The sequence below is a fragment of the Uranotaenia lowii genome, chromosome 1, assembly GCF_029784155.1.
Source record: "Uranotaenia lowii strain MFRU-FL chromosome 1, ASM2978415v1, whole genome shotgun sequence".
NCBI lineage: Eukaryota > Metazoa > Arthropoda > Insecta > Diptera > Culicidae > Uranotaenia > Uranotaenia lowii.
Genome location: NC_073691.1, coordinates 5,014,800 through 5,040,166, shown reverse-complemented (window position 1 = coordinate 5,040,166; position 25,367 = coordinate 5,014,800). Strand labels below are relative to the sequence as shown.

Genomic DNA, 25,367 nt, shown 5'->3' with positions numbered 1-25,367 from the left:
TTCTCCGTGCAATCTGTCTTTATTTTATTTTTTTGTTTTCTCGACCTTTTCACAACACTTTTAATTCTTCTCTTTTGTTCGCCATCTTGATTCTTGTAAGCTTACCATTTTCACGGTTGCACCTGTATATTTACACCACCTTTTTCCAATTCTTTTCTGCAGGCACCTTTTCTCATACTTCCTACTTGGAGTATCGTAAATCCTACCATTTGCGCCATGTCGTAACCGGCTGTTTTTATCCGGCGTCCTCATGGCTGATTCCGCCGAACTCCAATCAGCACGATCAACACCAACCTGAAGTGCAACTGTCTTCAGCAACATTCTCCAATAAACTGATCTGTGTTTATGGACTAACGGACTAACCCAATGCAAACAAGAGAAAGCGGGAGAGAAAGATGTCTTTTTCACTCGCACGAAATTACGCAGGGCTGTCACAAAAATTATCGATAATTGTATCGTGCACGCTGAATGACATTCAATAATATCGGCCCTTATTCTGCGCCGCGCATGAGGTGACGATTGTCACCTCACCTCGAGTCACCGTGAGATTTGTCACCTTATTCCCGGAGTCTGTGTGGGTGAAGTGACAGGTGCTCATTTGTGGGTGAGTGACCAAATGAACTTATGTGTCTAACCGGCTTGGTTTGTTTTGTTTTGTAAGCGCTTTCAAACTTTTAAATTAGTTTTTAATTCAACTAGTAAGATTTTCGGTTCGGAAAAGGCTACCGTCGAATTGCACGATCTAAGCAAGGCATTCAAGCTAGATAAGAAGTTCATAAGTGCAGCGGATGGTGTGAAAACATAACCATGTAGTTGGCTGATACGATGATACCCAGAGGAAAATATGCAAAACGAATGCAGGAGTCGTCGGCTGCTGTCCCGACAAACCGGTATTGTATTGTCCCTGGATAAGAAAGGATTTAACAACAAGTAAGTTTAAAAAAAAACAGGAATGATCCGAGCTAATCCGGATATATTTTTTTGCACTTTTCGTAGGGGTGAATTGAAGGTGGCAGGTTTTGTTAGCATAATGGAATGCCGCCGAAAATTGGAAGCAACCGGACAACCTATCGGCTATCAGATGCGGATGCGATCCAGGAAACATGTTCGTCAGAAAGCCTCAGTTCCAGGCTTCTATGGATCCAACTGGAGATGGGCAAAACTGGAGATGATCACTCGTTGAAAGGATTATAATATTATCATCAACACCTTCATACCAATATTGTGCTATTATTGTAAAATTTAAATTTGGATTTTGATTTCTAAAATAAATAACTTTATACATGCAGAAACAAACTTTAGATTTGGATTTGAAAATCAGCTCTTTAAATCATCTTCATTGTAGTGAATAGAAATAGCAATATAAAAAAAAATTAAAAAAATATATATATATACTAACACTATTTTGATAAAGAGTAAAAGCATGAGCAATAAGCAATTTTGTCCTACGTCATTTAATTTAAAACTTGTTAAATTTTAAAGAAATCTCAAAAAATATTTAAGCGTGTTAAGGAAAAGACTATAAGCGCAAGCTTTCGAGAAAAGGATAGACCTATCAGGTGTAACGATTAAGAGAAAGAGAGAGAGAGTGAAACGTGAGTTTGTCGGGTTTTGAAAAATGACATTCTGTTGGTTAAATTTGCAACGAGTGGACGCAATAAGATTTTTCTCGGCTTGTGAATTTCAGTGAGTATAGTGAAGATCAAAGGAAATACTTCGAAATGGATCAGACAGAATACGACAATGGCGCAGTATCTGCTCCTGTGCGGTAAGTCATGATTATTAATTTTTAAAAAAAACTTCGATTTATGATGGAAAATAAGAAAACCACAAGTGACAAGATGGCGTCCGACTAGTTGTCGGAAAAGTAAATTTGAGGACGACTTCTCCGCCATTTTTAATTTTTTAAATCGGTTGGAACTAACCAATGAAAAGAAATATTGAAATGGCGTCGACCTATGAATATTTCTACAAGTTAAAGTGATTGTCTTCACCAGTGCGGAAACGAATTAAAATTGATCAAGGTTTGAACAACCAGATCGATAGAATAGAACATGATTGATCGCGACCAAAGGTGATTGAACAGTTACTGAGAAAAATCGTTCTCATTTTCTTAAACCATTGAAAAAAGGCGAACAAGATGTTATTCTCTACCCTTAGAAGCATTTCACTTCGAAAATATGTTTACTAATCTTGTATATCCTAAAAACATTGCAAAACACGAACTGTGGATGGAGTGGTAGTCTCTACCAATATTATCATGTAATTATATTGGTTGATCTTGTACATCTTAGAAATCACTGCAAAAAAACGAAAAACAGCTAAAACGTTGAATAGAGTGCTAGTCTCTACCATCATTGACATTGGACAAAAACAAAGAAAAGATGAAACTATGGAAGAGTGCTAGTCTCTACCGTTATGATCATTTAATAATGTTGAATGATCTAGTATATCGTAAAAATCATTGCAAAAAGAGAAGATCTTAAACTGTGGACAGAGTGCTAGTCTCTACCATTGTGATCATTGCAAAAAAAAAATAAGAAAAGCTTAAACTATGGAAAGAGTGCTAGTCTCTACCCATACGATCGTTAAATGAGATCTTGCAAAAAAGTGAAAAAGAGCTTAAACGTTTAATAGAGTGCTAGTCTCTACAATTATTGACATTAAAAAAAAAAAAAAAAAAAAAAAAAAAAAACAAGAATAGATTAAACAATATAAGAGTGTCTACCATTATGATCATTTAGTAATATTGAATAATCTAGTATATCATGAAAATCGTTGCAAAAAAAAAAACGAAGATCTTAAACTGTGGACAGAGTGCTACACTGAACCCAAATTCACTCTTAAAATACACATGATTTTTCACTTAAAAACAAGGATCCAGTGATTTTCTTCCATTCAAGTGCGACATATACATTTCACTTGGCAGTCACTTAAATTTCAAGTGAATTCATCCACATTCACTTCAGTCGTCACTTGAATTTGAAGTGAGAAAAAATATTCACTTCCCCATCACTTGAATTTCAAGTGAATGTCAGGTTGTAATTGTGTTTATTTTCAGAGTTCAAAATGGTAAATTCTAAAGAGCAGCGTTTAAAGCTTATGCTGGATTTGGATTTTCCCAATTCTTTACTAGGGGATTTTGGCGGTAGTTTATGTTAAACGTGATGTAAGAAAAAGTTATTTAAAGGTGTTATCATGTTTCAGCTTGTGGATTGGACTGGACAGATTTTCTGGTTTGCAGCAGGGAAGATTTAGAAGTCGCACTATCCGCAGTAACCGATATGCCTTGGGATTACGATGGAATTTTCCAATCAATAAATTTATGGCGAAAGCGTAATGTAAGTATTTGAAATCGAAGTGCTGTTCTATAAATGTTCTTTTATTTATAAACGCGAGAGATAATTAACTAGAAACTTACTTAGAAATTCAGATAAATTTCACTCGAACGTCATAGTGTAATTCACTTGACTGGTCACTTAAGTGAATTCACTTGACCCATCACTTAAAATTCAAATGAAATTACGTATGGCGAGAATTTACTACAGATGTCACTTATTTTTTAAGTGAAAATTATTTTGGGTGTAGTCTCTACCATCTTTGAAAAAAAAAAACAAGGAAAGCTTAAACTATGGTAAGAGTGATAGTCTCTACCAATACTCTACCAATATCATTAAATGATATTGATTGATCTTGAATTAAAAACGGAAAAGAGCTGAAACGTTAAATAGAATCTCTACGAAAAAAAGAGATCTCAACTTTTGAATAGAGTGCTAGTCTCTATCATTATGATTATCATGATACTGCTTAATCTTAAAAAATATAAATAGATAGACTGTCAATGCTTATTTAAACTGGTACATTAGATTTTTAAGAAATACAGATTGATTGCTTCTGCCACATTGAAATATGTAATTTTAATAATCGAAAGCACAACATACAGTTTAATTAGTATCAATGTTGCAACATTTGTTTCGAGTGCAAGTCTCGATATATACTTTGTTTTATATCCATTTCAGAAAATCCAATAAGAGTCTTCAATCAGCGTTGAAAGAGCTATCAGAAGAAAGAGCCAGATGTGAAGAACTTAAAAGCGAATTGAATAAAGCTCGGGATACAATTGCCTCTTTGCAGAATTCTATCAGAGTGGCAAAACAAGATTCGAACAACGTTGATTCCATCGTCAATAATTCTTCTTTGAGTGCTCAACGCGTAACGACTGCAGTTGGTAGTGGTCGATCTCAAATTCCTTCGACGACCAATCAGTTTTCACTTTCTGGTATCAATATTCCCGAATGTAAGGCAAACGAAGGTGGTGGTATTGGCCGCAGTACTTTTGAAAACTGGATTGAGTTGTTGATGGATAATTTCAAACTTGCTGGAGTAAACGATGAAGCTACACAATACACGTTCTTGAAGATTAAAGCGGGCGGACGTTTGCTCGAAGTACTTAAAAGCACTAAATCATCCTCTGATTCTCCTGACGAACAAGCTAAACCATTTTCAAATGCATTGCACCGATTGAAATCATATTTTGCGACAAGTTCGGAGTCTATGCTTCAACGTAGAAAGTTGACGCTGGTTTCCCAAAATAATGGCGAGTCTGATTTGCAGTTTGTTGAAAGGGTCGGTGCTATAGCACGTTTGTGCGATTTCGAGGAAGCTAAGGAATTTTCCGAAATAGCTAGTGCACTGGCAGGGCAAGCACGTAATCTCGAGGTTCGAAAGATGGCATTAAAAATGCTCTCCCGTGGGGGATCATTTACTGATCTCATTGATAAAGTTCGAGAGATTGAAATGTTCCGCATCAATGAACAATATTTCGTAACGAAACACGGTAATGGTCAGCATCAACCAGCGGTCGTTGCCCCAGTAAATTTTTACGATCAGAAGCCAGGCCCTTCTTCACAGAGTTCCTATGGTAGCCAAACATATTTGCGGTCTCGAGATCAGCGCTTTCCGAACAAAGGGGGATCTTGGAATAGACCATATCAACACCAGAGAAATGTTCCTTGGAGACAGTCGTTCAATTCCAACGGCTCTTCAGGAATTCCTTCTTGGAAACAGCAAACTGCAAACTACGGAAAATCATGGAAACAGTCTTCGTCGACTAGCGGTTCACCCTGGAATCAAGCAACAAAACCGGTTAAGAGGCGATGTTTCCGATGCCTCAGTATTTTTCACCAACCTGATGAATGCGAGGCCGAGCATTTGCAATGCAGGAAATGTTCAGAAATCGGTCATTTTGAACGAGCGTGTGGTTCTCCAGAAGTGGTTTCCGAACTAGCTAGGAAAGCTTCTAAACGGCACGCAGATCAGGCGGTACAACACACGGCTCCCAAGAAAATTGCTGCAATAGAAGCACCAGAGGAAATTATTAGCTTTGAGCGAAATGTAGGTGTTGATTAAATTTTATTTTCTGTTATTACACCATTCATTTCATATGTTTAAGATTTTTATGCTTTTTTAATATTTTCGGGTGCGCAACCCGTTCTTTCAAAGGTTCTTAAATTGATCGTTTCTATTTCTGTTTAATATGGAGTCTTGCCCAATTAATTTCAAAGATGAAGTGGTGTACAGAGAAATGGTTCTGTTATAAATAAAGACGATATTTGTTATTTCAATGTTTCTTTACTTCAGATTTCTCAAGTGCACAAGCCCTCAGCTTGGATTCTAATGGCGTCAGTAGCTTCAGATGCAATAATAATAGCGAAGGTGGCAGGAATATCCTGTCGTTTTTTAATTGATTCGGGAGCAGAGGTCAATACTATTTCATCAGAAGTTTTTAAGGATTTGCAACTAAACGAAGAGAGTAAAGAAAATATTTTCAATTTGAGTAACCAGCCCGATCGACCTCTTAAAGCTTATGCGTCGGCAGGCGAACTGACTGTTCCTTGGATGTTTGATGCCCCGTTATTTGTGTCGGAAGATCGGCCAACATACATTGAAAGATTTTATGTAGTAAACGCAGGGCAATCTCTCTTAAGCAGATCGACGGCTCTCCGTTATAGTATTCTTTTACTCGGGTTGAGAGTACCTATTTCCTGGAATCCTAGTACTTCCAACAATCGTGATGAGATCGCAATGATTAGCGGAGATGTTTTCCCGAAATTCAACGTTCCACCAATAAAGATTGATTATGACAAATCAAGGGCTCCATGCAGAAATGTGTTTTTTAACGTACCAATGGCAGTTAAACCGCTAGTACAGGAACGACTCAATCAATTATTATCGGCTAACATAATTGAGCAGGTGACAGACAACATGAATACGTCATTTTGCTCATCTATGATTATAGTACCAAAAGGAAAGACGGATATTCGATTGGTAATAGATTTGCGCGGGCCGAACAAATACATAAATAGAACCCCTTTTGCAATGCCAACACTGGAGCGCATTTTGACAGATTTACATGAGGCCCAATGGTTCTCAACAATCGATTTGGAAAACGCGTTTTTCCATATCGAACTGGATGAAAGTTGTCGCCATCTTACAAATTTCTGCACCGAGTTCGGGATGTACAGATGTGTAAGGCTTCCCTTCGGGCTGTGCAATGCCCCCGATATTTTTCAAGAAGTCATGCAGAGGAAAATTCTTGAAGGGTGTGAAGGAGTACGCAACTACCTCGACGATATTCTGGTTTTCGGTAAATCAAAGGAGGAACACGACCAAAGATTAGAAGTAGTACGCCGAAAATTAGCCGAGCATAATGTCAGGATTAATATCAGCAAATGTGTGTTCTCGAGCAAACATGTCAAGTTTTTGGGTTTCCAATTAACACCGACTGGGTGGGAAATTGAGGAAAGTAAAATGAGTGCTATTAAAGACTTCAGAACTCCGGCTAGTTGTGCTGAGGTAAAAAGCTTCCTAGGGTTGATAACCTTCATGGACCGATTTATAATCCATAGAGCAACAATGACAGAACGGCTTCGTAGGCTCTCGAACGCTGAGCAATTTATTTGGACTGATGAAGAACAAAAAGAATTCGATTATCTCAAAAAAGAAGCGTTGAACTCGATTAAAAAGTTGGGATATTATAGTCCTACCGATAGAGTAGAACTATTCGTTGATGCATCTCCTATTGGTTTAGGTGCTGTATTAGTGCAGTTCAACAAAGAAAACACGCCTAGGATAATAGCATGCGCTTCTAAAGCACTTACGCCTACAGAGCAGCGATACCCCCAGACACAAAAGGAAGCTCTGGCGATTGTCTGGGGGGTGGAACGTTTCTCGTTCTATCTGATGAGTCGATCATTCACAATCAAAACCGATGCAGAAGCCAATCAATATATATTTGATGGCTATCACCGAATAGGAAAGCGTGCAACAACACGTGCAGAGTCATGGGCTTTACGCTTACAACAGTACGATTTTTCTGTGGAAAGAGTACCCGGTGATCAGAATGTGGCTGACATTCTTTCGAGACTAATCCATCAGTCACAACATGCAGAACCGTTTGATGACAATAACGAACACCATTTTCTATTTGCTGTGGATGGTTGCGGTATGGACATAACTCTTGAGCAAATTGACAAAGAATCTGAATCCGATGTAACACTCCAATTGGTTCTTAAGGCGTTGAAAACCAATTCTTGGCCCACAGAAATAAAGAAATATGAATGCCATAAAACAGACTTCCATTACCTAGGCCACCTCCTCTTCAAGAATAACAAAATTGTTCTTCCTACATCTTTGCGCTCTAAGGCTATGGACTCCGCTCATGCGGGTCACATTGGTGAAGTAGCCATGAAAAGAATAATGCGCGAGCATTTTTGGTGGCCAGGGATGGCAAAGACGACGGAACAATTTGTCAAAAACTGTAGTACGTGCGCAATGTTGACTAGAAGAAATCCACCGGTTCCCCTGTGCAGTAGAATTTTGCCTGAAGGTCCATGGGAGGTTGTACAGATAGATTTTTTGTCGCTACCAGGCTTCGGTTCCGGTGAATTCCTCGTTGTGGTGGATATTTACTCAAGGTATTTATCAGTAGCCGAAATGTCCCATACCGATTCAGACTCGACAAATGCAGCACTCTGTGAGATATTTAAACCTTGGGGTTGGCCACGAATCATACAAAGTGATAACGGCCCCCCCTTCCAAGGTACATTATTTTGCCATTTCTGGGAATCTAAAGGTGTTAAAGTGAGGAAGTCAATACCCTTGAGCCCGCAATCGAACGGAGGCGTAGAGCGTCAGAACCAAGGTATTACTAAAGCAGTAGCAGCAAGTAAAATCGATGGCACAAATTGGCGCACAGAACTGCAAAAATACGTCCACAACCATAACACATTAGTGCCTCACTCTAGACTAAACGTTACTCCGTTCGAATTGCTAGTGGGATGGAAGTATCGTGGTACTTTTCCCGCACTTTGGTCTGGATTGAACGAGAAACATTTGGATAGAACAAGTGTCCGTGAAATAGATTTAGAATCAAAACTTACCAGCGAACGTTATGCAAATTCATCTAGAGGAGCCAAGCCTTCCAATATTGCCGTTGGGGACAAAGTGCGATTAGCTCAATTGAGAAGAAGTAAAACAGACCCCGTATTTTCCGACGAATGCTTCGATGTATTGGCAAGAGAAGGGGCTAAGGTCGTCATAGGAAGTAGATCCGGCGTTCAGTACACTAGAAACATAAGAGATGTTAAAAAGATTTCATGGGAAAATGATACCGACGACGAACAACACTTCGATACAGATGGTGGTGAACCAAATCAAACGACTGATGCTGTTACGGATGTACACATTAGCAAAACTCCTGATAGAATGGGACTACGAGCCAGGTCGAGTATTAAAAAACCTCTTCGCTACGACGATAGCTTTATTTATCGCGTGTTCTGCTAAAGATGGATAACCGGTAGGGGAACTTCCCAACTTAAACGGAATAGATTTATATAGTTGATTTATTGACTGTCTTTTCTTTTGCAGCTCTATCCAGGCGAAGTTTTCCAACACTTTGTTTTGATTTGATTTGACGGGTGTTGTCAATGGAAACAGAATCACTGAACAGTACCACCGCATACACTAAAAAAATTCTTATCCATAATTTTTTTTAAATAGTAGGAGTGTTCATGTCATGTTATTTGTTCTTAAAAAAAAAAAGAACCATTATTCTGATTTGGAGGTGTTAACACGATTTATATAAAACTACACCATTTAAACTTAAGATATTTTTTTTAGATAAACAGTTTTATTAAGGTTTTCAACTCACAATAAATGAAGATTTAAAATGTCTGAAAGGATAATCAGGAATTGAAAATCTTTTGAGTTTAAAACGATTATTTAAAAGCTCGCAAAAACTAACAACAGCCCGAATACGAAAATATTGTAACATAACAGTTCCTGTAGTAGTTATAAACGATTACAAACAGTGTAAAAAAACGTTTAGAAAATGATATCTGAAACCATAAAAAACATTGCACTTATCTTGAATTCCAAAACGACGGTCTGTTGAATATGGCGTTAAGTTATGTTACTGTTTAGAACTGTTAAAACGATTGTATGGAGAAACTATTCTAAAAACAGTTAGGTTAAGATAAAAAATCTGCTTATGGAAAACGTATTTTGTTCATCAAACTATAACGGTTTCAGTTTTTCTTTAAGTTCTCTTTTAACGAAACATTTACAGGTATGGTTTTTTTTACGATCTGTCATATCGTTCTTTCAACGTTATTCGTACTTTTATCATAGCCGTCTAGCACGCACACATTCATAGTTTTTTTGTTTACTGAATAAAAACACAGAATTTAAGATTTATAAATCAATGATTTTAATTGATCTCTTCGTGATTCACAATTTATAATTTTACACTGATAACACTATCCTCCTCCTGGAATGGGAATGGGGCCATTTAATAAGTTTCCGATAAGAGGAATGAAATGTTGGAGCATCGAGTGGCTCCAATCGTCCTGCCCGAAGATGAATATTTTGCAGGAGTTCTGGAACGCCAACGAGGTGTGTCGCGGTCGCAGGAGTTCTTAAAACCGCTAACGGGGCTGGTACATCTGATAAGTGATGATTTTCGCTGCTGGAAAAAATTTTTCCCCCAGAAGGGCAAAAGTTTTCAGGCGCCATTTCTCCTGTGGGTAGTTATGATCTGAAAATTAAATATTCCACCGTATTTTAAAACATAAAAGTAAATAAAACTTATCAAAAACTTACGTGATGCGTTTTTCTTTATGTTTCGCGGTTCATAAATGTGAAATATACTTTTAAAATTGAAGTTAGTTTATAAAAACGCGCTAGACCGGACTGCCGGGAAGCAATTGCGAAGCAGAATTTTGCGGCTGTGGACAGTGGTGCCAACCACATCGATTTTCCTTTGCATAGCAATTCATAAAATATTTAAAAAAAAAAAAATTAAGTGTTCTGTTGATTCTCTGACAGTAATGTAATATCCTGATATTGAAGTCATGGGATTTATGTTTTTTTCATACAAATAAGCTTTATATCTCTTGAACAAAGAAATTTATTCACGAAATTATTCTCAAATTTACACCTTTTTCAACCTTGTATTTTATGTTGTCAAATGCATGATTGCAAGATAATTGTAGGCTTTATGGGCCCTATTACGAGTCAGTCACGAGTCATTTTACTCGAGTGAGCCGTTTTGGTATTACAGAAGTCGAGTCGAGTCTACTGCTTGAAAGTTAGTGACTCAGCTGTCACGATTTACCGAGCCAAGTTTGCTTTGATCCGGTTTTTTAATTCGATCAGTTTCACTCGACTACCACAATACGACATTTCGCTCGACTCGAAAGTGACTGGAATCGAATCGAGTTATTCGACTCGTTTTATGTAATAGGACCCTATGTGAAATAGAAAAAAAAAACCAAGCAAGCATGAACTTTGCATACTCTTCGAAATATTTTATAAATCAAAAGAAGCTTTATTCCTTTACTTCACGCAGAAAAAAATATTTTAGAAACAATAAGATTTGGACCGAAAATAATAAAATTTTTGGTTGGGAAAAAGCACAAATATATTTCTGGTCACACTGACTAAAAATATCGATTTAATTTAAACATATCGTTTGATTCAAAATAAAATACACCCTTTTGAAGATAATCCATGATTCTTATCAAAATAATAATAATTTTGGGTAAAACACATAAAAATGCATTGATTCGAAAGTATGAACAAAATGTGCATCACCTTAACAACAAGGTTTAGGTTTGAAGAAATTTAGTTTTTCCAATTAAAATTAAAATGCTTTTAAATTTGTTTTTAATGGTATCATCGGAATTTAAATAAATGGAACCCATAATAAAATATAAAATTATTTATTTTCGGAATCAAAACGCTGGCAAGGAAAAAAACTAGCTGGTACGATGGTTTCAATTAACCCATGCAAACTTCATTCAGAGGGACTACACCCAAGCAACCAGAATTCCCTTTAAACGGGTTCATAGAAGCTTAATCAGCTCTCGTTTCTGTCTGAAGAGAATGCTAATCAGCCCAAATTTTAAGTCATTAAAGCTACTTTCAAGTTCGTTTCATTGGCTGAAGAGAACGCTATACAGCCCTTAAGGGAATATAAAAAACTCTCCACGCGCCGAAAAAAAAATCGGTTGACAGATCGCTCTGACAACCTGCTGGATTGCCGGTCTATCTAGAATTTTCTCATTGACTTCAATGTTTACATAATTATAGGTATGTTTTCGTTGTTTACTTACTTTCGAAACCAAAAACAGCTGCTCACCGCCTCGAGATTTGATCCACTGCTCTCTAGGTTAGAAGTAAAAACCTCTAGCCGCTCGACCACATCCACTCATGTCCCATCTACTGTTCAAAGCTGTATTTAAACTAAAGAGTTTTTTGAGCTCTCTAGCTAGAAAATAAATTCTATATGATAAAATAAAGTGTAAGGTAGTCAAGGTAGTCAAAGTTTAAAATATCTATACTAACAATGGACTTGCATTGGTTAAAAAAAGAAACACACTTTCTCATCGTAATTTTTATTCATTTGGTTTTTTCAATCGCACGATTTTTAACACCAATACAATTTACACATTTGAAATTTAAAAAAAATCGCAAACCATTGATTTGTCCAGCGGCTCGGGCTTCCAAAACGATGTGGATGTGTACAAATCGCCGGCATGGTTAATTGAACGGATATTTACTAACACGGAATAAAACACTTGCCGTAGGATTTTCCCCGGTCTATGATGTTGACTTTGATTGGATTAAAGGTTCTCTTGGAATTTCGGTGGACAATTTTTGCGATGATGATCCGAATAAGAGCTGGCTGGGAGTCTTAAGGCCACCGGTCTTGACCATAAGGATTTCCGATTTCGCAGACGGGAAACTGGTTGATGACGAGTAACAATTTAGCCTCGCCCAGGCGGAACTGCCTGGTTTTTATAATATCCATGACGATTCAAAAATTTCCTAAATAGGTACAGTTGATCTCCGGTTGATCCAGGTCCAGTTAATGCTCGCCAAGGGCTCTTAAGTAATTTTCCCTCCTGGTGGTGGAACTCACTCTCCTGGCTAGCACAAACTCTGAATTATCGAATTGCATTGAATGTTCTGCAGATGTAAACAATCCAAAAAAAAAATGACAGAAATGTCAGAAATATTTGACATGTCGCTTGGAATTCTCCTAAAGATTCCAGATGTTAACTTATTGGTTCGTTAGGAAGAGCATAGCACACCCTATGATTGCCTTTAAGAAGATGTCGCATAAAAGGTCCTTTGAAGTACTATTTTTAATCCTTTAGCCCTTTAAAAGGCGATGGAAGTACCTGAGTAACTTTTAAGTAATATGAGTTCCTTGGAAGTCCCATAAAACCTTTTTGCAACCAAATGTGAACTTCAGAATCCCGTGTTTAAGTTAGTATGCGACTTTTGGTTGCTTGGGCAGCCAGGGGGTCCGGAACGTACTACCGGAATTTTTCGGTGACTCGGGTTGAAGCATCTGAAAAAAAAATTAAATAATTAATTTCACTTGTCTGAAGAAAACCTTTGTTCTGACGCACGGGTTTGGGCAGTTTTCTAGCTATTTAAAAAATTTAAAACTTACCTTGATAGCTGCTGGCCGCGAAACACTATGATCCATTGTAGTTTTATTTATTTTGGATATTAATTGCCTCGCCTGGGCCATGGCCAGGCCGCCTCTGACGATTTTTTTCACTATTATTGCTGGAAAATTTACTTTTTTTTCTTTTTTTCCACTTTGTAACTTATCGTTTTGAAGTTACACTCTCATTGAAATAAACCTATTTAAGTTTATAATAAAACCGAATTTTATTTTTAAGTAATAGAAAATGAGAGTGTACAAATAACAAAATTTTATTGCTATTTTCATTCGACTTTTTAATGAAAACCACTGAGAAAAATGCATTGGAAAGGTAAAATAAATCAACAAAACGTTTTTTTAAAACTAACCCCCATTCTTTTTCTGCGTGTTAAAAATGTATTTGAATGGGGGTGAAAACAAAATATATTTTACACATTCTTAATAAAAGATTTTTTTTTTATGTTTGAAAGATATTTTAATAATTAAGAACTGATTTTTGAAAAACCATATGGCACCGCTGACCCGTGTCTAAGAAAATTTTTGATGTGAATGTGACAGGTGTGACATAAAGCATGGACGCTATGGGTTACAGTTCGAGATCATTTTAACGGTTATCGAAAAATTTAAGTAAATCGTTCAGACCATTGATTCACAGTTCCAGATACCGTAACTTTTTCACATGAACGTTCATGTTTCATTCTAATCGTTGTCGAAATAAAGTTTTAAATAAGAGCTACGGTTACAGAGACAATTACTTTTCCTGGAGACGTAGTTGTATCGTATAGACTGTTTGAGATATAGTTTTTTAGTATGCGGGAGGTTCTATCAATAGAAAACGTTTCTTTCTTCTTTTTATGAAAATCTTGAATTGCATTCTTATTTAGATAGTAGAGGCGAAAGGCAATGTAGTGAATAGAAATAGCAATATAAAAAAAAATTAAAAAAATATATATATATACTAACACTATTTTGATAAAGAGTAAAAGCATGAGCAATAAGCAATTTTGTCCTACGTCATTTAATTTAAAACTTGTTAAATTTTAAAGAAATCTCAAAAAATATTTAAGCGTGTTAAGGAAAAGACTATAAGCGCAAGCTTTCGAGAAAAGGATAGACCTATCAGGTGTAACGATTAAGAGAAAGAGAGAGAGAGTGAAACGTGAGTTTGTCGGGTTTTGAAAAATGACATTCTGTTGGTTAAATTTGCAACGAGTGGACGCAATAAGATTTTTCTCGGCTTGTGAATTTCAGTGAGTATAGTGAAGATCAAAGGAAATACTTCGAAATGGATCAGGCAGAATACGACATTCATTACAATCATCTTTTTACAAATCATCTTTTTCATTACAAATTTTTTTTTTCACGGGGTGAAAAAAATTGATTTTCTTTAAAAAGGTAAATAAGTTTATCTGGGTTTTCTAAAAATTGCCATTGTTGTCTGTGGTGAACTATTTAGAGCCTAACTAAGTTTGCTTTATGAAAAATTTTCATTGAATTTCTATCTTGTCACCACCTGAAAAGGTACCGACAATGGATCGATGGATGAAGCTATTTTACAGAGAGATGTCGCCACCAGCGTGTAGAGCTGTCAAACCTCATGTCAAAGAAAACGACCTGCGTAACATTTCATATGGGCGAAACCAACAGTTGGCTCTAATCGAGAAAAATGTATTTGAGATTTCATAACATTTTAGAAATACCCATTAAAAAATCAAGCACTATTTGTTTAAAAACTTATGCTTATTATTCGATTATTGTTCGTTGAATATAAAAAATAGTGCATTTATCAGTTAATTTTTGATATTTTAAATTTTTGCCCTAAATATCTTGTTTTTTTTTTCAGTTGTATCTGGAGGAATTCCTCACACGGACAGAAAAAACAACCCACTCTAGGTACTTTAGACGTAAATCGCCACTTCAGTGCAGGAACTTACTAGTAGGTTGAAACACAACAACCTAAAAGTAGATAGTTGAGCTTTAAGGTCCCACCCGCATAATCAATTACAATATATAGAGAATATTCTATATTGTCTCTAAACGTTATCGTTTATTGTAAAGTGAACAGTATATGTACAATAACACAGACCATATTAACAATCTGTATTATGATTATCTGTTAAAGTACCATATGGGGAAAGGGCTGTTAAGCATGTTTACCATTCAAAAAGAGCGATTTTTTCGAACAAATATTTCATGCTACATTATTGGATACGGTTAAAATATCATCCACTTTTGGCGAGCAAAACAATCTACCTGAATGTTCTAGCTACGTTGGAATACAAAATCATAGATTTCATCAACTTCAATGGATATAGTTTGCTTATAGTAGTTTGTAGTAAAAATAACGCTCAATCATACGTTCCGCATATTGTAAAATATTTTTAAAAAGAGCTTCCCTGTACCATAACCAATATAGTTCCAATTCTTTCCCACAAAAAATAAAATAAAATTAAAAAATTTAAATGTTGAGATTTTTATTTTTTATTTCTGATATTATACATGGATTATACAATCTTACCTATTTGTGCAGATCTGCATTGTTCAGCCTTTCAGTAGATTTTTTTTCCGCTCTCCGCTCAGCAGAGATCTTTGTTTCTGTAATTTCATTAGTTTTATTTAATCTCACTAGTTTTTATCGATAATATAATATAGTTTTACTTACTTTTCGCGTTCTGTGTGTTTTTCTCAGCGTGATTCTTTTTTTTCGGAGCCATTTTGAACACAGTTTTCAGTTCCGAACCTGGCGTGGGGTTGCCGACACAAATTTTAACGAAGTGAAGTGAAAATTAGCAGATGCTGAACCCAAGAGCGAAAAAATGCATAAGCTCACAACTACATCTTAAAATAACAATATTAGTTATTATCCGCAAGAGGTGAAATGATAACGACTTGTCTAACTCATACAATGTTGTCAATGTTGTTTTTTTTTTTAATTTAATGTCTAATGCTAAGAAAATATAAGGAAACTTTGTCGTACACTGTTAGAGTCCTGGATAAGGTCCAGAGACAATATTCAAAGGTTGCAAATTTTTATTCTCTTATTATACTATACTTACTAAATCATATATCATATTGTCACTGTCACTGATACGATCCTGTCATAATTTATTGAGGTAATAAAATTTTGAACATGTATAATGAAATGATACTTGGAAGATATTTCATACTGGTACTGCTACCAATATATTAAGTTAATAGTTAGTACTATATCCCCAACTGTTTTTAATTATGCGGGCAGTGAATGAAAATGACCTATTTCGTTATTTTATGGGAAAAATGAAAATAATTCTACAAAGTTAATGTTTTAATTTTTTGCTATATGGAATTCACGTTAATTAAAGAAAGTTCAAGTGAAATTTCATAGAATAAATGATTTATTTCGTATTTTCACCATTTTTTTTTTTGACATTTATATTAATTTTAATTGGCACATAATTGCTTTTGACTTACGAGTTCCGGGAGTTTCCGGGAAGTCTTGCGGAAGAGTTCCGGTATCTTCCTGGAAATCTTCTGTATAAGAGGATGCTGTAAAAGTGTTCGTTGACCACTCAAGGACACTTCAGGTGTGGGTCGGATTTCCGAGCGGCACTGAATTTGCTGCTGCATCTGCAAGAAAAAAAATATGAGGAAATGCATATTATTTTCAGATAAATTCAAAAGAAATAATCGAAAAAACTTACCAGACAATTTGTCTCCATCTTTTTCCCAGACTCGACAGATCTAGTTCCAACCAGCTGTGATTTAGACTTTTGCCACAGACTTGCTTTTTTTGCTAACTTTGGACACACGCGTCTTTCAATGAAAGAAAATGTCGGACAGTAGAGGAAAAAATTTAACCTAGTGAGTGGGTAAATTGATAAAAAGCCTCAAGTAGTTCAAAACTACCCACCCAAAACTACGTACTTTGGGCTTAATATGCATCAACCCAGTACTGAGTAGTGAAGTGGGTAGTTTTGTTTTGTCCGTGCATATCGTCAGTCGCTTTTTATCGATTTTGCTTCATTTGTTCCTACTCGAAAAACTAATAATACACGGTAAAAATAAAAAACTCGGCCGCAACTTTTTTGTATGCAACCCGGACAAAAAGTGCAGGGACTTAATGTTAAGTTTAATGCATTAAACTCAACTTTAAGTTTAGCGTGTTTAACTCAACGTTAAGTTTAGTGCATTTTACTCAACAGAAAGTTTTTCCATGTTTTCTCGCCAGTGCGTCGAATCGTATAGAATCGTTAAAATTGGCAATCTCAATAGAATCAAAAATGAAACAAGAAGGAATTTAACTTTTATTTCTTTATTTATGGGTTTATTGTAAATGTATTGCTTCCCTACCAGATCATGCACTCGTCTTTTTTGAGGGCAACGGCGGCCCTGGTGGCAGCAGCTCCAGCAGGCTTAGCTTCATTCGGATGTTGCGAGCACCGCAGAGTACTATCACATGCGGGAAGTATTCGACTATCATGACCGGAACGAGGGCTGCTATTTTCGTCGTACTCTCTATGACTGGCAATTTGTATCCGATCAGGAATCTTACGGGATAGCTTAAGATTTTGTTGCTGATCGTCGCGGGTGGCGGTTTCGGCTACCTGAAAACGGATATAAAAAAAACTTCATTATTTATTTGTTAAAAGGATTTTTTTTTATTATGAACCTAAGTCGGAATGTGGTTTGTGAGTCTTGAGCCCATGAACGTGAACAGGATAAATAAAATTAACTCACCCTCATAATCATCCATAAACGGTCTCGAATAAAATCACGGGGCCCCAAAATCCGTTTGCATGCAGCGCAACGTGAACAGCTTTTAAGCCACAGCTCCATCACCGCCTGAAGGATATGATTTCGATGCTCTTGCCTGAAAATATGAGTTAATAAATTAATAATAGTTAGTATAGGTCTAAATTGATTTATTACCTCAAGTCGAAGCGTTTATCCGGAATTCCTGACATTAATTATGTTGTAATAATTCTTTGTAGTCAAACTTTTAATGACTTTCGGAACTCTGAACTCGGGCATGTGGACGATCATCTCCCGTGCGGGGTTCTTCGCTTTTCGGATGTAAATACTTTCCCAAGAAAGTTCTCGTTTGGCCACCTTAACAACGAGGCCAGTTTACTGTGCCAATCTAAGCCCGAGTCTTGTAAACTGAGAATTTGTACCAACTTGAAAGCTGTTATAAGACTGTCATAAGAAGCAAGAACCTTAATTATTTTTTTGATTTTTTCCTATCCATCGTAGCGAATAGTTCTCGTGTTTCTTCCTATGTTCCGATTCCAACTTTTACAAAGTATCTTGTGAAACGTCGATGTAATCTTAAAAATAATGAAAACGTGTCAATTATTACTTTTCAACCAACCAATCTGCAAAATACTTACCAATATAACGAATATAACGAAATTTGTTCTTATATTTGGTAGGGTCGCTAACGCCCACTCAGAAGAAAATCCTCAGACGCCAGATCTCTGTCAACTGTTGGCGCTGACACAAAACAGCTGTTTCAAATCTGCCACGACTACAACCCGCTCCGGTTAATTTTTGAACGTTTCACCGGCCTTAGTCAAGTCCTGGCCTGAGTTCTGAGGGATTTGTTTATCCTGGCGCAGCTGCTGATTCAACAGCTCCCGGACGCTGGAATTGGCCCAAATTTGCCCAAATGTAAAGGGCATAGTTGCCTAAACAACTGATTGAATTTGCCAGTTCATTATAATAATTAATTGCTTTCGGACCAGATTATCCTTTCGAACTTATTGAAAGCAACGGTGGTAACAGCTTCAGTACACTTGGTTCCAGCCGAAGGTTGCAAGCACCGCAGAGCACTAGCCCATGGGGGACTGTTTGGCACAGATTCCGCTGAAATCTGTTGGCATTTGATGTTTGGTTACATCGTGCCGGTGCTCCAGCTTGTTTTGTAATTCGGACACTCTTACTCTTTCCAAATAACTTCGAAACTTGTTCAGGAAATCAGCAGTACCTGGCAAATCAACAAGAAATTACAATCGAATTAATTTAAACTTTAATTATTTACCTGATCCGTCTTTTTTTGATAAACTATTTCCAGCCATGTTCTCCCGGCACCAACCAATTATCCGGTGAGGAATCTGACGTACATCATATTCCGGTTTCTCCTCTAAATGTTTAGCACATCCTGAATTATCCTGCGGGCAAGATTTAACTTAAGTAGGCCCCTCAATCATAAAAACACCTTTCTACTTACTTGATATGGTGGAAAAGTATTGCACAATCGATCCGCATGCTAAAGGAAATCCGCTTCCGGGGAGCCGATGAATGCCGGGAATAACCAAAGTCGACCAGAGCTGACTTGCTGGATATTGCTCTTAGGGAAATCCACATTCCAACGTCGATATAACTTTCCGGAATGCGCTCTGAATGTAATTATTTCGCATCGGTGAAAATCGCGAAATCAGCAACGCGCTTGAATCAAACAAAATGGCAACTGCAAAAGTACGTACTTGAAAGTTTAATGGGAAAAACTTTTGAGTTGCATACAAAATAAGGAACGAAAACTATGCAAACAAAAGAAAATCCCAAAAATCTCTCGGTTGCGTAGAAATAACTTACTCGGTAAGTTTGTGACAGTTTGCGTGTATGCCATTTTACCGTGGGGTCATGTAGGGTTAAAAAAGATAACTCGTCTTATGTGTTTATGTTATAAATTATTAATTTGGAATAAAAGAATCTTAGTGCTTATAATCTAATTAACTAGCCCTTTATGACCATAATGACTAAAATTTTCATTTCAAGATTCTTATATTTTGTTAACTATATGCATAATTCCAATACGACCAAGCCAAAAATCTGACTTTTTATTGTACCGCCATCTGTTAGCAGCAATCAGCTTCTTGGAAAATGCGACAGGTGGCATTGCTTTTTCCCTCTATCGGTAGAATAATTCAGAAGGCCCTTAAATTAATCCATTGTCACCTAAAATCGTCACCCGAATGCGACGATTCTCACCCACGGTGACTACGAGAATAGGGTAAGAACTCACAAAGTTCATCCGAAGTGACAATCCTCACCTAAACCGACTACGGGAATAGAGTGACTTGGGTGACTCGACTATCGTCACGTCACTCGAGGCGCAGAATAAGGGCCATCGTGTTTAACAAATCCCAGAATAATAAATAATTGCTGCTCTGTATAAATTTCTCTTCACTATAACTCTCTTACACCACACTTTCTTAAATCTTAATATTTGAAAAGTTCCTCATAGTTGTCCTGCCAGTTGTTCAAAAATGTTATGCTTAACTGCTGACAGTAAATCGTCTCTTGTTAGAGGATGTTCTATGTTTAATCGTGTTATACCTGCTACATAAGCTCTCTCGTTCCTTAAGTGGGCCCTATGTTTAATAATCCTGTAAATTTTACTTGTTCTTCTGTAAAGTCAAGATGACAAAGTAAAATTTCGCGATCAACGGGGATCGCCGATTAAGGCTTTTTTTCGTAGCCGACAAAATTCAAAACAAAGGAATAAAAATATCAAACCCCATAGAAAAAATAAACTTAAATAAAAACACGTGAAGTCCTCGTTTTCCATTAACATAGAACGACGGAGTATTTAATCGAGCTGATTTTTATTGTAATAACAAAAGTAGCCGCATTAAATTACATTTTCCAATAAGTAGATCGCTTCGTTATCTCCACCGCAAATGACCTTGGAGCGACAGGAATCGAACGAATTAATAGCTTTACGGATACCACTTAACAAGGAAGTGACGTTGATCTTACTTTTGGCACGTTCTCCATTGAGCCATGGGTTGTTGGTATCAGGATGCGAGTCCATCAACAGAGTACCGGATGCTGTGCTGTTGATAAGCCCACCTGTTGAGGAGTTCCCTGCGGTAGCATTCTGATTCCATTGCCACAGTTCGCCGCCTTCGGAGGCGCTGAAAAGCCGCGATGGTTGCGTTCGATGAAAAGCCAACTCCGTGATGGCGTGTTCGTGTGCCTTCAAGTATGAAGAAGGAAACTGCGGTTGTCTTAGATCCCAAACTGTAATGGAACCTTCTTCACTACCAGCAAGAATCTGTTCAAAAGAATCAATTAAATTATCGCGTTTGAAATAGTTTTCAAATCACTTACGATGTGTTTCTGTGTTGGATGATAGGCTAGGCAGGTGACACAGTTGGACTTTTTCTCATCCTCGCAAGATATAGCGAAGCTACCGGATGGTTTTTGGCTTTCGTTTCGAATATCGAAACATTTTATAATTCCAAGACGGTTTCCTGTCAAAATTTCCCGTGGACTTAAAAACGCCACACAATTGATGGTGCAACTATCTGCTCCAGATATATTTCGAAGCACTTTCTGTGCGATGATGGAGGCTACATTCAGGCGGCCATCTTCTCCGACGGAAGCCACTTCCGATTCGTGAACCGACAGTCCGGTACAAGGCGCCGCATTTAACGCGCTGAATGTATCAAAATGGTGTAGATTCGTGAAACGATGCACTTCCTGTAAATTATCTTCATCCCTATCCCGGTTTAACTCGAGGACGCTTATGAAGCCCTCGCTGTTGGAAGCCACAATCGTCCGTTCGTCGACGAACTCCAGTCCACTAATGTCTCCGGCAAAGCATACCTCTGCCATGCACTTAGGCACGAATTCATTCTCGTCTTCGCCATCGCTACCAATTCCGTAATCATTCCGGAACAGTTTCCACACCTTGACACTGTTCTCGTCCGAGTCCCAGCCGGCGCTGATGAAGCTACTGGACTCGTCGTACTGCTCCGGTACCCAGCGAATACGGGAAACCTTTTCCGAAATAAAAGTACTGTTCACTTTGGTTGTTTCTGGTAACATTGTAATAGTCGAATTAAACCTTATTGATCGAAATTGACTGCTGTTAAGTGCTGTTTAAAGGAACGCGGAAAATTGGGATGTTTCGAAAACAATAATAAAGCGATAATAACACGTTTAATACAGAAACCTTTAAAATGGGTTTTTCAAAACCTTAAGCATTTTTTCAAACGGCGAAAATTGTTTTTTTTTTGATGATGCATAGTCCTATTTGCCGCTGGTAGTGTTTGTGATATTATGCTGGTTGTTTCACCAAGCCTTTTCAGTTTTGGGACAATTAACCTCAAAAACGACCATGTGTGTCGACCGGCTGTTCGTTTTTTTATACCGAGAGTTTTTGAGGTTAATTGTCCCGTCTCATCTGTACACGCTCAGCAAGTGTGCGTAAGAACTGTCAAAAACAACTCTTATAACGGCACTGACCACACTGACTTGACTCTTAGAACAGAAATTCAACCATTTTCTGTCTAATTTTTTGTTGTCAGTTTTTGCAGGTTCGCAATACCGACGGCAGGTGGCGAACCTGAAAAATTTATATCGATCAAAATAATAAATAAATTACTTATTTATTTTTTATTTTATTATTTCAGTTGCACATTTTTGTATAGAAAGACATTTTCGTGTATCAAGCGTTTGTTTCGTCATCAAACAAAAAATATAAATAAACACTTGCAACGTGTGGATATTTTCAGCTGCGCGTACGAAAACTTATTTTAAATTTTAAAAGAAAAACCTTCGGCGCATTAACGATGAACCAGCTAGAAAAGAAAGAACCCGTGCAGGCGATTTTGATAGCCGATGGATTCAATGAATGTTTTGTTCCGTTTACGGACGATAAGCCGCTGGTAAGTAGATGAAAGCAGCCCATTGAAGAAATATTGCATCATTACTTGTCTCCCATACTGCAGGCTCTTCTGCCTTTGGTAAATGTGCCGTTAATTGATTACTCGCTGGAATCGCTGAACCGGTCCGGTGTCGAGGAAGTGTTCCTATTCTGCAGCCAACATGTCGATCAGATTCGGGAACAGGTTCGCGTTAGGCAATCGGACCCAACCGGATGCAGCTGGACGGTCGGAATGACCGTAACTGTGGTCAGCTCCGAAGGTTGTAGATGTTTGGGCGATGCACTCCGCGATCTGGATGCCAAAGGGCTGATAAGAGGTAATTTTATTCTTATGGGGGTGGACACGATCACCAATGCCAATCTTGGTGCGCTACTGGAGGAACATAAACGGATGATGAAGGTAGGCTCAGAATTTTCCACTTTTTGTAAATGATAGTTTAACCTCGAAATAATTGGTAAAAACATTTCAGACCGATAAGGGAACTGCAATGACCGTAATCTTTAAAGAAGGCATTCCACAGCAGCGTACCGGTAACGAAGTGTTCATCGCTATGGACAAAACTAGTCGCAGATTGTTGTACCATCAGCGACTTAAGCCAACTCAAAATAACAAAGAGCGGAGCTTCAATATTCCACTCGAAATTCTTCTAGAAAATCGCGATGTTACACTAAAACATGGCTTGGGTGATCCACAATTAGCCATCTGCAGCAACACGGCGTTGCCACTGTTTTCCGATAATTTCGATTTCGCCAATAGAGACGATTTCGTTCGAGGGCTACTGATCAATGAGGAAATCTTGGCAAGTACAATTTACGTTTCTTTGCTCCCGCGAGAAGAATACGCCGTTCGGGTCAACAACTGGCAGGGTTATCAGATCGTTTCCAAGGATGTGGTTAGTCGATTTGTGTACCCGTTAGTCCCGGATATGGGAATTTGTGGACATGCACAACGTTATTCGTTTGGAAGGAACAATGTATATCGGCATAGAAATATTCGGCTGGCTCGAGGAAGTATTCTGCGGTCCGATGTAGTTGTTGGAGAGCGGAGTGAAATTGACGAGAAAACAGTAGTAGAGAGTTCTGTTTTAGGTAGTGGTTGTCGGATTGGTAAGAACTGTAAAATATCCAATTGTTTCTTGATGGACGGTGTAGAAATTGGAGACGGATGTGAATTAGAGTATTGCATCATTGGGGTAAATGCTAAAATTGGACAAGGTTGTCAGTTGAATAACGGATGTATTTTGGGGCAAAAAGTTGAAATTCCAATAGGTAAGAAACTGATGAAAACAACTGTGCAGTGCACACAACCCGATGATGAATGGACTGAAGGATCTGAAAAGATTGGACCAAAGGCCTTCACCATTCCAGACTCTGAACAAAATGATGAAGATGTTCCCATGGACAGTGATGATGAAGATAATCAACCATCCAATGGTTTTGCAATGCGACTTTCGAAATTGGACCTATGCTATGCCCCCTCGGATTACAGTAGCTCCTCGGAAGACGACGATTCCAGAGCAGCTTCTCCGGTTCAAGATGATTCCAACATTTTCCTCTCAGAAGTTATAGAATCGTTGAAACGTGGTTATTCTGAGAAATCAAACACAGACTATTTGATTTTAGAAATTAACTCTTCTCGATATGCTTACAATATGTCTTTATCTGAGGTAAATTTTTTCGTAGTGAAAGCGATTCTGCAGATACTGATCATTCAGGAAAATGTTGGTTCAGCTCTGGTGTCTACCTTTGGACAACTGTTGGGATATTTCGGTCCGGTGTTTAAAAACTATATCCGCGACCGCGATTCAATGATGGACTGCATGAAAGCGTTGGAGGAAACGGCTCAGCAGGAGGACCTGATCCAGGCTAAAATGGCACAGGTTGTGCATCTTCTGTATGAGAAAGATTACGTTTCCGAGGGAGTGATCTTGAAGTGGTACGAAGAGCTACCGGTGGATGATTTGTCAAAGAAAAGTTTGGCCAAGTTGGTTGATTGGTTGATGCAATCCAGCGAAGAAGAAGACGATGATGAAGATGAAAGTGAATAAATATTGTTATAGTTTTAAATGTATGCTGTACCTATGCTTACAGTTGTTAAGTTGTTATTCCGAAGACCATGGAACAGATCAACTGAGACGGTTAGATAAATACTTATTTATAAAAATAAATTTTTAACCTAAACATTTGTTCAGAGAAACGGATTTTTACTATATAAAGAAACTTACTTCAACACTTTAAAGCCCAAGGTCGAAAAACAGTGGGTCTGGGTAGTTCAAACTCAAACAGCTGTAACTTTCAATTCCCTGGGCCGAATTTCACCAAATAACTTTGGTATTTGCTTCAACTTTTTAGCATTTCAATTTTTCATTGTACGCAATGACGATTCCAGAGTGCGCATTGATTGCTTTTAATGAAATGCTATTCAAGGTGGAAAGTGCCAAGTGCCCTTAGGTTTCAAAGGAAAAAAAAAATATTCCCTTATTAATTGTACGTCTCGGTGGTCGAGTGGTTAGCGTGGTAAGACGGTAATCGCTAGGTCCACTGATGGCATGGGTTCGATTCCCATCTCGGTACTGGGTGTTAAATGTTAATCTTAAGTTGTCCACGTCATTTATTCAGTCTGTAAAGCCTAAATCGGCTAAGACGGTGTATGTCTTTTAAATATTGCATGGTTTTTATGAGCCACGTGCG

General features: G+C 37.6%; 4 protein-coding genes and 2 long non-coding RNA genes across 8 annotated transcripts; 2 read left to right on the top strand and 4 right to left on the bottom strand.

Moving 5' to 3' along the window:
• Nucleotides 1-7,995: 7,995 nt before the first annotated feature.
• LOC129744047 (uncharacterized) lies at nt 7,996-8,844 on the top strand. Its single transcript, XM_055736379.1, has one exon. The coding sequence runs from the start codon at nt 7,996-7,998 to the stop codon at nt 8,842-8,844; it is 849 nt and encodes a 282-aa protein (XP_055592354.1).
• Nucleotides 8,845-9,745: 901 nt separating this feature from the next.
• On the bottom strand, nt 9,746-10,301 carry LOC129737793 (uncharacterized). The gene is made up of 2 exons (XR_008735479.1): nt 10,162-10,301; nt 9,746-10,096 (listed from the first exon to the last, which is right to left on the bottom strand). It is a non-coding gene; the product is annotated as an uncharacterized LOC129737793 (long non-coding RNA).
• Nucleotides 10,302-11,941: 1,640 nt separating this feature from the next.
• Nucleotides 11,942-13,145, bottom strand: LOC129737795 (uncharacterized). The gene is made up of 2 exons (XR_008735480.1): nt 13,025-13,145; nt 11,942-12,919 (listed from the first exon to the last, which is right to left on the bottom strand). It is a non-coding gene; the product is annotated as an uncharacterized LOC129737795 (long non-coding RNA).
• Nucleotides 13,146-17,102: 3,957 nt separating this feature from the next.
• On the bottom strand, nt 17,103-19,584 carry LOC129739420 (uncharacterized). Of its 3 annotated transcripts, none has more exons than XM_055730870.1 (4): nt 18,391-19,584; nt 17,930-18,327; nt 17,738-17,870; nt 17,103-17,604 (listed from the first exon to the last, which is right to left on the bottom strand). In XM_055730870.1, exons 2-4 carry the CDS (start codon nt 17,962-17,964, stop codon nt 17,347-17,349), a joined length of 426 nt encoding a protein of 141 aa, XP_055586845.1. In that variant the 5' UTR covers nt 17,965-18,327; nt 18,391-19,584; the 3' UTR covers nt 17,103-17,346. The 3 variants fall into 3 exon arrangements, with proteins under 3 accessions (XP_055586845.1, XP_055586846.1, XP_055586847.1); XM_055730871.1 differs by having other exon boundaries at nt 17,930-18,986; nt 19,041-19,584; XM_055730872.1 differs by having other exon boundaries at nt 17,930-19,170; nt 19,230-19,584.
• A 1,006-nt stretch (nt 19,585-20,590) lies between these two features.
• Nucleotides 20,591-21,937, bottom strand: LOC129738434 (nucleoporin Nup43). The gene is made up of 2 exons (XM_055729644.1): nt 21,116-21,937; nt 20,591-21,059 (listed from the first exon to the last, which is right to left on the bottom strand). The coding sequence occupies exons 1-2, from the start codon at nt 21,833-21,835 to the stop codon at nt 20,634-20,636; spliced, it is 1,146 nt and encodes a 381-aa protein (XP_055585619.1). The 5' UTR covers nt 21,836-21,937; the 3' UTR covers nt 20,591-20,633.
• Nucleotides 21,938-22,438: 501 nt separating this feature from the next.
• LOC129738756 (translation initiation factor eIF-2B subunit epsilon) lies at nt 22,439-24,747 on the top strand. Its single transcript, XM_055730019.1, has 3 exons — nt 22,439-22,677; nt 22,741-23,076; nt 23,147-24,747. Exons 1-3 carry the CDS (start codon nt 22,582-22,584, stop codon nt 24,722-24,724), a joined length of 2,010 nt encoding a protein of 669 aa, XP_055585994.1. The 5' UTR covers nt 22,439-22,581; the 3' UTR covers nt 24,725-24,747.
• The last annotated feature ends 620 nt before the right edge of the window (nt 24,748-25,367 follow it).